General features: G+C 38.1%; 1 protein-coding gene across 2 annotated transcripts in view; it reads left to right on the top strand.

Annotated features, from left to right (window-relative positions):
- Positions 1-13928, top strand: part of LOC141586299 (MADS-box protein AGL24-like) — a 28379-nt gene extending 14451 nt beyond the window's left edge. Inside the window, exons 5-9 of one of the 2 annotated variants that reach the window (XM_074407482.1) lie at positions 6135-6234; positions 6391-6432; positions 6678-6719; positions 6977-7134; positions 13655-13928. In XM_074407482.1, coding sequence (XP_074263583.1) covers positions 6135-6234; positions 6391-6432; positions 6678-6719; positions 6977-7134; positions 13655-13670 — 358 coding nt within the window. In that variant the 3' untranslated portion in view covers positions 13671-13928. The remainder of the gene's footprint in view (positions 1-6134; positions 6235-6390; positions 6433-6677; positions 6720-6976; positions 7135-13654) is intronic. The other variant, XM_074407483.1, reaches the window with a different exon arrangement.
- The last annotated feature ends 536 nt before the right edge of the window (positions 13929-14464 follow it).

The following is a 14464-nucleotide window of genomic DNA, read 5'->3' as shown; positions in this document are numbered from 1 at the left end:
GAATAAGAAGGGGTACATGTTAATCAATAGACTTATGACATAGTAATTTCTGTGAAAAGTGTCGTGCCTTGATACAAAATTTCTAATACGTGGCAAAAGATAGTGACTTAAAAACATACGGAGTATTTAAAAATTGACTGAAAAATTATATACCAAATATAAAATTATTTGTGCTATTTTCGTGTCTCGTATTATATCTCATTGTCTATCCCTTTGATGCAATTCAACACCCTTAATCGTAACAAAAGAATGCATAAATTATACGGAGTATTAGGTAAATGATATTGCGTAAATTATACAAGGTAAATGACGCGTCGAAAAAAAATAGTGAATAAAAAATGATGCATAAAAATGGGAGAAAAAGGATTACGTATCGGATGTGCCTCATACCCCTTCAACCTTTTGAGTTTCATGTATTTTTCCTGAGTATTTAAAATTTATAAGTTCTATAAAAAATTTTTGATGGAAAAATCCAAAATTAATTGAATTTATAAGTATAGTTTTTGAGTAATGTTGTATTTTTTTGGTTAATGTTTAAGTAAACTAACTCCAAAAACTTTATAATAAAAACTCATATTTTTTTAAATAAAGCTTAAAAAGTGTAAAATCAGATATAATACCTTTGATATATAATCTATGAATTATAAAAATGGGAACGCTCGTTATAGTTCTGCAACAAAGTTACTACTTAATTGTCTAGCATGCATTTTCTGAAACGTGTAACGTTGACTAAGTCTTTTGTATGCATGCAAGCGTCTCATTTGACTTTTTATATGCAAAGAAACAAGGTCTTGCTTCATAAATACAGTAAAACTTGAGAATTTCCACATAGTTGTGTAGACTTGTATAACTAATATACATACCGGTCATTTATTTAATTTTTATATTTATTATAAGGTATATTTTAATTAAAGGTTAAAATTGTTGGAAAGATAATTCGTAACAATGGGAAAATAGACAGAAACTTTAACGAAACAAGAGACAGAAATAAACTTATCGAAACGAAATTGCAGCGCCGTGGTATGGAGGACACTGACTTGAAAACTATATCGGCACGACCGTGGTGGTAATCATCTCTCGCCGGTAGTTCCCCAAGGTTAACACCGCGACACCCGTACACAACCACTCGTGTATGAGAGCCTTGGAACAAACAGAAACGAACCGAAAAAAAACTCAGAAGCAGAAGAATATCATATTTGAGAGAGATAGAAGAGTTGTATGAATTGTGTGTAGAAGTGATGATAGAACAGCTCTATTTATAGTTGAAAATAGAGCTGTTACAGGCACAAAAAAACGGAGGAAATAAAGGAGACAATAAATCTCCTTAAAAACAGTCAAACGGGATTAATGGAGAATAAATCTCCTTAATCACAGAGATTTTATTTGACTGAGATCCGTTACAGGATTCCAAAAACACACACAAGCCAGGCCCAAAAAGATAAGATAAAAGAGGGCCTTTGGCCCGCACCGCAGGTGCTCTACCCAAACCCGAGCCTGAGCTCGAGTCGAACCGGCCCGGCGCGCGCGCGCGTGTGTGTGTTTGGACCCAAACCCACAAGCCCAACAATCACCACAAAAGCCTCCTTGGTCCAATCTCTTACCCACCATTGGACCAAAGGCAATATAAACACAAAACAAACTCTCCTTCTCACCGATGTGGGAGAGAGTATGAACCAAAAAACCAAAAACTTGGCTTTTCTTGGCATCACACCAACAATCCCCCACTGATGATAAGGAAAAGCTAAAGAGAAGTTTCAGGGAAACGAAGGGAAACGAAGGACTGGATACTTAAACGTTCAATGTCTTTAGACTTGAATTGACGTATTAGTGAAATGAGACAACAACTTACTTTCAACAAGAGAATATCTTCCGATTTGAATTCCTTGTCGGTCTTCGGTCATTGATTCCCCCACAACACATATCATACCTTCAAAGACTGTTTTGTTCCGCGATTTCAAGTGCAACGCTTTTAAAGCCATGCGTTTACCCTGGTTTAGGTGAGTGCTCTAGTGAGAATTTTATATTCTTACATAGATGGTGGCTGAACCATCACACCCCAAAGGTAGCTCAAGTGCTTCTCGAGCACTTCTCATAAGAGCTATTAAGGACAAAGTCCAACCTCATATAAAAACACAATCCATCAAGTGCGTCTCAAAGCACCACCAAAATTGGCCATCGTCAGTCAAAGTGTTGTGAAATTTCTCATACCACTGTTTAGGTGCTTGTTTAAGACCATATAGTGATTTTCTCAGTTTACACACCTTACTCTCTTGACCCTTTACCACAAACCCCTCGAGTTGCAACATATAGATCTCTTCATTTAGGTCACCATTCAAAAAAGCAGTTTTTACATCCATCTGATGTACTACAAGATCATGAATAGCAGCCAAAGCAACAAGAGTTCTAATGGTGGAAATTTTAGTCACGGGTGAGTAAGTATCAAAATAGTCAATATCTTTCTTTTGTGTAAACCCCCTCACCACAAGTCTGGCCTTGAACCTTTCTATTGTTCCATCAGGTCTCATTTTCTTTTTAAAGATCCATTTGCTACTAATGGGTTTACTACCTTTAGGCAAATCAGTTAACTCCCAAGTCTGATTAGAAACAATAGAATCTAGTTCATTTTTAATAGCTTCTTTCCAAAAAACAACATCTATAGATATCATAGCCTTATCATATGTTTTTGGATCATCTTCTATTAAAAAAGCAGAAACAAGCTCATCAAAAGCACAAATATCACCTGCGATTTCGGATAAGTGAAGTCCGATAAAGATCGCTTCCGACGAAATCACTCCCGTAGCTCTTTTCAATTCGGGCTTTTTGCTCCTTCTTGGTTCAACCGCATGATCCACGTATACTAGTACTCGCATGCATAGAATTGTCGGTAGGGTTAACAGCACACAAGAAACAACAGGGGCATCGGGTAGTGATACCGTCTCCTTCTTCAAAGGAAATACCTTTCAAAAACTCAAGATCTCTAGCCTCAGATATAGACCTGTCACTTAAAGACATGAACCTATAAGCAGAACTGTTTTGAGCATAACCAATGAAAACGCAGTCATAAGTCTTAGGTCTAATGGTTGGCCTCCTAAAGCTAGGTAAGCCTACTTTAGCCAAACATCTCCACACATTAAGGTAACTTAAGTTAGGATCATAACCTTTCCACATCTCATAGGGTATCTTGTCTAGTTTCTTATGAGGTACCCTGTTAAGAATATGACAAGCTGAAAGCACCGCTTCCCCCCACATATCATCAGAAAGGCCAAAACTTAAAAAGCATAGCATTCATCATTAGAAAAATCATTTTTACGTTCAGCTACACCCGATTGAGGTAAGTATGGTGGGCTTTTTTTCATGTATTAAACCATTTTTCTCACAAAAATCTACTAAATAACCAGAGCCATACTCTCCTCCTCGATCGGACCTGACTCTTTTAATCTTCCTATCAAGCTGATTTTCTACCTCAGTTTTGAACTTTATAAACATGTCCTCGCTTCACTTTTATTTCTAAGCAAATATACTTTGGTATATCTAGAAAAATCATCAATAAAAGTAACATAATAATGTTTACCACCTCTGCTCATGGTGTTTTTGAAGTCAGCTAGGTCGGTGTGAATTAACTCAAGAAGACTCGTTAGACTCGTTTGTCTAGTTGTAACAGGTCTACTAGGTTTCTTAGCAAATTTGGCCTCGACACAACTAGGACACTTCTCAAGAGTTTCTGAAGATAACGAAGAAATAAGCGACATAGATTTGAGCCTTTTAATCGAATCAACATTCACATGACCTAATCTACCATGCCAAACATCAATAGACTCAAAGAATATAAGCGAAGTAGAAGCATTATTATTAATGATAGGAGAATCAACATTCAAAACAAATAAACCCCCACAGAGATAACCCTTGCCCACAAAATCCCGTTCAAGCGCGACATTACAACCTTGTCAACCTCAAAAACAAGTTTCATACCGACTTTGTTTAGCAAGGCACCAGACACGAGGTTTCGACGCAAAGTAGGAACATACCAAACATTACTTAAAGCAAGAGTTTTCCCGAGGTTAGTTTGAGAAAGATCTTGCCTTTGCTTGGTGATAACAAAGAGAAGAAGAGTTACCCATGTAGACACATTCACCATCAAAGAACATCTTCAAATTCAAAGAAAGCGATCCTTGTTAGCACAAAGATGCCTTGAAGCCCCCGTATCCGAATCAAATCACTAGCATTTGCAACCAGATAGCCTTAACCACTACAAAGAAAGAATAATATCATCCTTTTCAAGAACATTAGCTTCAAAAAGAACTTTCTTTTGAGGACACTGATAAGCTTTGTGACCCGTTTTCCCACAAACATAGCAAACCGATTTGGTTTGGATCTTTGAGGCGGTTTGGTGAATTTCCCTTGACCCGACTTTCTTGCATTCGACCCTTGGTTTGGCCCCGACCCTTTAGCCTTTCCCTTACCCTTGAACCTATCTTCTTTTGAAGACCCACCAGATTTCAACAAGATTGGCTTTGACAAAGAGTAAGAGACAATTGGACCACTTATCTTTCGGACGATTAGCTTCTTCAAATCCTCATGTGGCCTACTAGCTCTTGAAGGGACAAATATTTCTTCTTATGTTTCAAATGGTTCCTATACTCATTCCAGGAAGGGGGAAATTTTTCTAGCAAAACATTAGCCAAGAAAATTTCATCTAGTTTCATTCCCTCATTAGTGACATCAGCACACAAGTTCTCGTAAACATGAACTTGCTCCATAATTGGTTTGTCATCTACCATTTGAAACTCAAGCCACTGCCCGACAACATATTTTTTCTTACCCGCATCGTCAACCCCATATTTTTTCTCTAACAATTCCCATATAGTCTTAGCAGATTTATGGAACGAAAATAAATCAAAGAGGGTATTCGACATATGAGTAAGGAGATGGAACTTAGCAGTTTTGTTATCCTTATCATGTTTCTTAATAGTCTCCTCATTCGACTTAACAGCAACAGACGAAGGTGGGGTAGTTTCTACACTAGCGCGTAAATGAAATAGAGGGTCGAAAAAAAAACATAGTCGATTTCTAATTGTTCAAAATACATAAGCAGTTTCTGAGACCATCTTTTGTAGTTCATACCGTCTAAGGGTTCCAATTTCGACAATTCAGACATAATTTTGTTTGAGACGGCAGCCATTGTTACGACAAATAATATAGTTTTCAAATTGTTGGAAAGATAATTCGTAACAATGGGAAAACAGACAGAAACTTTAACGAAACAAGAGACAGAAATAAACTTATCGAAACGGAATTGCAGCGCCGTGGTATGGAGGCCACTGACTTGAAGACTATATCGGCACGACCGTGGTGGTAATCATCTCTCGCCGGTAGTTCCCCAAGGTTAACATCGCGACACCCGTACACAACCACTCGTGTATGAGAGCCTTGGAACAAACAGAAACGAACCCAGAAAAAACTCAGAAGCAGAAGAATATCATATTTGAGAGAGATAGAAGAGTTGTTTGAATTGTGTGTAGAAGTGATGATAAAACAGCTCTATTTATAGTTGAAAATAGAGCTGTTACAGGCAAAAAAAACGGAGGAAATAAAAGTGACAATAAATCTCCTTAAAAACAGTCAAACGGGATTAATGGAGAATAAATCTCCTTAATCACAGAGATTTTATTTGACTGAGATCCGTTATAGGATTCCAAAAACACACACAAGCCAGACCCAAAAAGATAAGATAAAAGAGGGCCTCACCACAGGTGCTCTACCCAAACCCGAACCCGAGTTCAGCCCGGGCCAGCGCGCGCGTGTGTGTTTGGACACAAACCCACAAGCCCAACAATCACCACAAAAGCCTCCTTGGTCCAATCTCTTACCCACCATTGGACCAAAGGCAATATAAACACAAAACAAACTCTCCTCCTCACAGATGTGGGAGAGAGTATGAACCAAAAAACCAAAAATTTGGCTTTTCTTGGCATCACACCAACAGAAATGTATCAAAATTTCGTATAAAAAGGTCTCGGTTTAGTATCGTCACGACTGAAATTCCTTGAATTACCGAATTAATCGACAAATGCGATGCATTTAACCCAATCTTTATACCAGTGAGTTTACTAACTTAAGGTATCTATCTCTTACAGGAAATTTAGAGGGGAGGAACTTCATGGTCTAGACTTCAAGGAATTGCATGAACTCGAGCAAATGCTCGAGAACAGCTTATCTCGCGTTGTAGACATTAAGGTTTCGTTTATTATTTGTGAATGAAGTTCTAATAGCAATTGTTATATTAACGGTTTTTCTTATGTCCGTATAATACAAACTCAATAATTTTATCTTTCTATCATCATTTAAATAAGCGCGGTTTTTTTTTTTTTTTTTTTTTTATCGATTTTTCAGGAGAAGCGCTTAAGAAGTGAGATCGAGAATCTCCAAGAAAAGGTTTGAAATCTCATTAACACTTGAATTATTGTTATATACTACGGACTTACAAAGTACATGCTTAATTTTACTTAATCTCATAATCTTTTATTACTTTTCTCATTGTTATTTTTCTAATGAGGTCAGGGTTTGATCCCTAATTTACAAGCATAGACTTCACGAGTAAATAATTTATCCAATGACGAATATTTTCATTAGATGTTATATCATCAATATGATCTCCCATAATTGAATGATAATTGCAGGGTGAAATATTAATGGAAGAAAATACAAGGTTGAAACAAAGGGTAAATAATCATACTCTAACTCCAAATATTTGTACCTTTAATTGCTTTAGAACACAAAACCGATCATGGGACTCCAAGCATCGGTTTAAGGGTTTAAGCTTTTAGTTGAGATAGTTTCTTGACGTAGTATTTTAAGCTGATGGTTGGAGTCTCATGATCGGTTTTAGATTGTAACTATTACTCGTCATAATAAAATGCGAGTTATATATATGATGAATAATATAGGAGTATTAATGTATTTAATTTGTTGGTTTTAGTTGGCCATGTTATCACAAGGAAAGAAACCTGGAAATTATGCTATCAAATCTGAGAGTAATACAACAGCAGAAGAGGGTCAATCATCTGAAACTGTTACTAATGGTGCTCCTCCTCTCACTGATCAAGATGATAGTTCTGACACTTCTCTTAAATTAGGGTAAGTTTATCACTTCAATTTTTAGTAATAACTCGTACTAGATATTAGTATCCCGTGTTTTGCACGATCTGTTTGTATATTTTGTTAGTTTAATCGAAAAGAAAGAGTACATATATAAATGACGTTTAAGATTAGGCTCTGTTTGGTGGTAAAACTACCTGAAAAGGTAGTTTGAAAAGCTAATCAAAACCAGAAAAATTAACTGATAAGGTAGTTGAAAACTAAGAACTGATAAGGTAGCTGATTATATAAAAAAGTAAGGAGTATTTGGCAAACTAACTGAAAAGGTAACTGATTTGGATGAAATGACGTAAAAGGATCTGATAATTATTTAATAGTATAAATTTAAGGGGTAAAAACGGAAAACCAAATCAAATCAGGTACCTGAAATCTCAAATGCTACTCTAGGTAGCATTTCATTTCAGGTAGCTTATTTGCTTAAATAAGCTACTTGTTGCTTACAAACAAAATAAGGTACCTAAAATTTTGGTCAAATAAGCTACTTTGACCAAATTAGGTACCTGATACGTCTTTCCAAACGGAGCCTAAACCTAGATTGCACTTTATCAACTCTTGTTTTTTTAGATTTAACTTCAAAGTATTTAATATACAATGGTTAGTTAAAAGTAATAGCTAATTAGGCATAATTAATATTTTATACTTTATGTATTAATATTCAACTGAAAATAATTATAACAATAAATTTAGTATGTTCTCTACTTGTCCGCGTTTATATTATAAAACTGAAGAAAATGAGACGATTAATATAATTGTTATTGATAATTAGCAAGGGTTACAGGTTATGTTATATATACTAACATATGGAGAATCAACTAGCTAAACAAACTCCTAGATACATGTTTAACAGAAGCTATAAACAAGGAAAGAAAAGATAATACAATTGACTAAATAAGTTACACAAATATAGGAGGGAATAAGTCAAGGTAGTTGCTCGTTTGACTTCGAGCTATCATTGACGGTGTTGTTTATATCCTTAATACGCTCCCAAAGATGGACGGTCGAAGAGTAAGGCCAATCTTGGACGAAAGAAGAAGGAACCGAGATTTGAACAACGGTTTTGTGAGAGTATCGTGATTTGATCATCACCGTTGACATGTTGTATGCGAATGGTTCCGAGTTGGACCTGTTCCCGTACAAAGTGAAAAGAAATAGCAAGATGTTTCATTCGGGAGTGGAAGATTGGATTAGCAGAGTAATTTGTTGCACCAAGATTGTCGCAAAAAATAGTAGGAGCAGCTGGTAAAGAGATAGCAAGTTTGGACAGAAGAGACTTTAGCCATAGTATTTCAGATGTGGTGTCCGCAATAGCTCGAAACTCGGCCTCAGTAGAGGATCGTGACAATGTTTAGAGGATCGTGACAATGTTCGCTGCTTCTTAGAAGACCAAGAAATAGGATTTTGGCCAATAAAGACAACATAGCCAGTAGTGGACACATAATCAGAAGAGTCACCTCCCAAATCCGCGTCGCAAAATGCATGAAAATTCAGCGGAGCACGTTTGAGGAGATGAATACCGTGATGAATAGTTCCTTTTAAGTATCGTAGCAACCATTTGAGAGAGGACCAATGACCTGCAGTCGGATGAGTAACAAATTGCGCGAGTTTATTTACAGGAAATGCAATGTCGGGCCTCGTCAAAGATAGATATTGTAAGCTTCCAACAATAGCACGATACTCAGACTCATTTTCAGTCGGTAGATGATCTTGTCGAATGAGTGGCGGATGTGTTAGCATAGGTGTCGTAGAGGGATTGCAGTCCATCATATTGTAGCGAGTGAGAATGTCGGAAATGTACTTGGACTGGTTGAGGTGGAGACCCGAGGTCGTTGGAGTAACCTCCATCCCGAGAAAATAAGACAAGCAACCAAGATCCTTTAGAGAAAAACGAGAAGAGATAGCTGCAATAAAATTATTAACTTCGGTAGAATTGGAACCTGTAATAATTATATCATCAACATATACGAGAGCATATAATCGTGTCGTAGGACGATCAAAAATAAAGAGTGACAGATCAGAAATTGAATGGCGAAAACCCGAGGAAATAAAATACTTTTTGAGCTCAGTATACCAAGCCCGAGGGGCTTGTTTGAGACCATAAATAGCTTTGCGTAATTTACAAACATGAGTCGGAAAATTAGAATTAACAAAACCTGGGGGCTGTATCATGTAAACATCCTCATTCAGTGTGCCTTGCAAGAAAGCATTGTTAATGTCGACCTGTCGAAGTGACTAGCCATGGATAACAGCGAGGGAAAGAATAAGGCGAATAGTTGTAGGTTTAATAACGGGACTGAATGGCTCAGTATAATCGAGGCCAGGGCGTTGGTGAAAACCCTTGGCTACGAGACGGGCTTTGTGTTGTTTGAGGCTACCGTCGGGGTTATATGTAATGCGGAAAATCCATTTGCAACCAATGGTATTTGGGGCAGATTCGGGTGGAACTAAGGACCAGGTGTGATTTCAGGTTAAGGCATCATATTCGTCTTGCATCGCAGCACGCCACAACGGTTCAACAAGAGCCTGTTTAACGGTGGAGGGGGTGATATATTTGGAGGGTACGGTGGAAACAAGGGCAGTGGTGGAGTTCGGTTTATTGTATTTAGGGTTGGGTTTTCGGATATTGTTGGACAGACGGGTGATGGGGCGAGATGTAACTGGCGGTGGAGGTGGGGGAGGAGGGGTAGGGGAGGTGGAAGAAGCGGTGGTAGAATTGACAGGAGGGGAAGAGGGAGATTCGTTTGGGGTGGGGTCATTAGGGGGTGTGTCGATTTGAGGGGAGGCAGAGGGATGCTCAGATGAGGGTGGGGCGGTGGTGGGAGAACAAGGATGACGGTAAGAGAGCACCAATCGAGGCGAGGTAATGGTAGGCGGAGATGATGATAATTGAAGGAGCGAGGAATAGGGAAACTGATTGTCAAAGAAGCGAACGTGTCTCGATGTGTAGACACGGGATGTGAGGGGATCAAGGCAGAGATAAGCACTTTGAGTTAACGAGTAGCCAACGAAAACACATTGAATTGAGCGAGGTTGTAGTTTATGAGTGGTGTACGGTCGTAACCAAGGAAAACAGAGACAACCAAAATTATGAAATTTAGAATAGTTCGGGGATTGATTGAATAATTTAATGTATGGAGAGTCGTTTTGAAGGGATGGCGTGGGGAGTCTATTTATGAGATAAACATCTGTGGAAAACGCATAGGGCCAAAGTGATGACGGGAGTTGTGAGTGAGTGAAAAGAGATAGGCCAGTTTCAACAATATGTCGATGTCGACGTTCAGCGAAACCATTGTGTTCGGGAGTGTGAGGCGGGGACGTTAAATGTGTAATACCATTAATATTCAAATGAGAAGTAAACTTGACGAATTCACCTCCGTTATCGGAATAAAAACGTTTAATAGGTTTGTTGAAAAAATTTTCCACAATGGCTTGAAATTTTCGAAAGATGAGCTCAGTTTCGGATTTTCTTTTGAGGGGATAAAGCCAAATATAGTGCGTAAAATGGTCGACAAATATCACGTAATATTTGTAAGACTTGTGAGAGACAACGGGAGATGTCCATAAATCAGAAAATATTAAGTCGAGAGGAGCAGTAGAAGAAAGAGTAGAAGAAAGAGTTCAGTCACCAAAAGATAACTTATGACTTTTATTGATTTGGCACGCAATACATGGATCGGAATTTGAAATGCGGAAATTAAATCTAGAATTCAAAACTTGAGTAACTTTATTTGAGGGATGGCCAAGTCGATGATGCCACGAGGCTTGACCAGGAGCTACGGCTATGTGTGCTTGAGGCGGATTTGGCGTCCAAACATACGACCCATCAATAAGACGCCCTTGAAAAAGGACCGCTCCCGTCGGATTTGCCTTAAAACAAAAAGATGTGGGTGAGAAAACGGCATAAGCATTATTGTCATTACAAAATTGAGAGACGGATAATAATTTGCGAGAAATAGACGGGACATTTAAAACATTTGTAAAATTAAGAGAGGAATTAGATGAGGGAATTTGAAAAGAACTAGTATGAGTATGAGTTATACTGAGAGCACTGCCATCGCCAATGACGAGGTCATCCGGTCCCTCATACGGATGGTGAAGGGATAAGGTGTTGAGGTCATCAGAAGTATGATGCGAAGCGCCGCTATCAACGGTCCAAGAGTTGGGTGGCTGGGTCGAGGGGTGTGTAGCTGTATGGGCTTGCGGGGTAGGGCCACGACGCTGTCGAGTAGGGAAGACAACATTGGGATATTTGGTGAGAAAGTCTCGACAGTCAGAGACACCGTGACCAACTTCGTCACAATAGTGACAACGACCTTTGTAGGGTTTGGAATAGTCGGTCTGGTTGGAGGCGGGTGTGGATGATTTGGGTGCGTAAAAGTTGCGGGATTGATAGTTGGATCGTTGATTATAGGTAGAGCGATTGGTGTTGTTGTTTCGGTAATTCGCAGCATGAGCAGAAGGGGCGAAATTGGTAGAGGCGGAGGAGGCGGGTGCATTCTTAAGGCGGAGCTCTTGCTGGATTAATTTCTCATGAAGGGCTTCAAAAGGAATTGATGTATCGCGAGCTCTAACTGCCTCGATGACGGATCGATACTTGTCATAATTGAGACCGTTTAGAATGCGAGCAGTAATGTCATCGACATCCATAGGATGTTCGAGTTGGGCTAAATTATCGGTGCAAGCTTTGATAGCGATCATGTATTCGGTGATGGACATATCATCAGTGTGGGAAATATTCTCGAGGCGATCTTTAATTTGGAGACGATGACCTCGAGAGGAATTGGCAAAGGTTCGGGACAAGGTGGACTAGGCAGCGTGAGAGGTTGTATCGTTAACGATGAGGGCAGCGATCGGAGGTGTGAGAGTGCCAGTGAGGGCACCAAGGATGAGTTGGTCTTGCCTATACCAAGTAGAATAGGCCGGGTTTGGGGCGATTTTGGTGGCAGTTTCGGGGGGTGTGGGTTCAACAGTGATCATTTTGGGTGGAGGGGTAGAGGTGCCGTCAAGGTAGGAGAAAAGCTCTAGGCCATTCATGATGGCACGAACCTGAAACCTCCATTGACGGAAGGTGATGGTGTCCTTAAGTTGAATATAGTTGGTGAAGTTGACGAGGGTGAGAGGATGGGTCTGGTCAGCCGCGTTAATAAGTTGAAGCTGGTTGTTGGCCATGGTAGTCGGGTTCGAAAGGTCGAAGAAGAGACACACGAATGAGGCGAGTGATTTTGATCGTGAGGTTCGTATTAGACTCGTGATACCATGAAGAAAATGAGACGATTAATATAATTGTTATTGATAATTAGCAAGGGTTACAGGTTATGTTATATATACTAACATATGGAGAATCAACTAGCTAAACAACTCCTAGATACATGTTTAACAGAAGCTATAAACAAGGAAGGAAAAGATAATACAATTGACTAAATAAGTTACACAAATATAGGAGGGAATAAGTCAAGGTAGTTGCTCGTTTGACTTCGAGCTATCATTGACGGGTTTGTTGTTTATATCCTTAATGAAAACAACTAGACTTAATAATAATTATTTTTGTTGTTATTATTCAAATGGAGTCCATTTTCTCTCCATTTCCTAAAAAAAATCACAAATACTATCATACAACCAGTTGTATAATAGCATTGTACAACCGCCTCAAAGTTGTTGAGCTCTTACACAAAGCTGTTGAGCTATTTTACAAGTTTTTGAGCTATTTTACGAAGTTATTGAGTTTAATAATTATTCTGTTAAACTCAATAACATTGTACCATAACTCGATAATTTTGTTAATAAGGTACGACAACTTTGTAACAAGGCTCAACTATATTGAATAAGTTTTATCATACAACCAGTTGTATGATACATTAACTGAAAAGAAATGGAGAGTCAATTTCCCATCAACGTTACGGATCGCATTCTAACAACATCTAACGGTTCTAAATTTACGCGTAAAAATATTGGAAAAATGGGGATGAAAGAGGGAATTATTATTAAAAGAAAATGAGAGAGGAAATGGCCTCTCCATTTCCTAAAAGAAATTGAGAGGATCCTAATCCATCCATTCAAATACACTCGCTATCTATATATCATAGAATACATACATACTAATCCATCCATTCAAATGCACTCGCTATCTATATATCATAGAATACATACATACTCCTTATGTCGTTATCACACTTTTTAAACTTTCCCAACATCTTGTTATGTAATTCGCTCTTAGATGTACATAATTTTTCGCAATATTGTTTGCTCATTATTCCCATGTTATAAAAACTTACTCTGTATCTTTTAGTAAGACTTTTTTTAATAAATACAATGGCTTTTATATATATAGTCTCCATGATGGATCTAATAGTCTAAGATTTTATTTTGTTATTAATGACTAGATGTTTGAGAATTTTTATTTTTTTCATTAGGAATTTTCGCCTTTCATAATTTACTCTAATTACTCGCAGCTCGCAGCTCGATCCTTATTACCATATGTAGTAACCATGTTGTATTGTGGCAGGTTAACCCTATTTTAACGAGGTTGATGTTTTTAAGACGTGATGTAACAAGTTCATTAAGTTGGATAGTTAGCATCTCATCTTCGGCATGGAATGATTTATTCAAGCAATATTGTAATACATACACTGATACACATGTACTGTAATAATTTACACTCTAACTTTCCATGCATGCATCATGCATGTTATCTTTTACGATCTCACGGACCATTTGTTTAATTGGTCGCACATTTTCATAGTTGAAATTGACGGCGCAGTCGCCATACCATAATCAAAGCGTCTTGCTTGTAATGGACACTGTCCGTCACAGGCTGAATACGGATAGTGTCCCTCTCATAATAAGGCAAGTGGGAGGACAAAGGGGGGGGGGAATGAAGCACCCCATGGATAGTGTCACTTGCATTTTGTGAGAGGGACACTATCCGTCTTCAGCTTGTGACGGATAGTACTCGTCTTCAATGAGAATTTGCGTACCATAATAACCTTAACCTTGAAGTTTATGAATTATGCATGGTTCCGTCTGGTTTGTTTACCTTTTTTATTTATGGTTATCTTATTTATTTATTTACTTTTTTAATTTTTTTTTTTAAATTGGGAGTATTCTTGAAAAGTAATTTGTTCATCTACCTATTCTATTATTCACTTGTTATGTTATTCAATAACATCATCCACAAATAGAATCCTTCCCTTTTCTTGCTTTTTGTCCTAAATTAAAGATAAATAAATGACCGGGACAAACGTACGAGGTATTTCTTACATCAATTGGTCTCCCTTGTGACGGGTTACAATTTGTGGCGGATATTTTATGAGAT

Source organism: Silene latifolia, chromosome 6, assembly GCF_048544455.1.
Source record: "Silene latifolia isolate original U9 population chromosome 6, ASM4854445v1, whole genome shotgun sequence".
Classification (NCBI taxonomy): Eukaryota; Viridiplantae; Streptophyta; class Magnoliopsida; order Caryophyllales; family Caryophyllaceae; genus Silene; species Silene latifolia.
The sequence above is the reverse complement of the archived record's forward strand: the minus strand, read 5'-3'. Positions and strand labels throughout refer to the sequence as shown.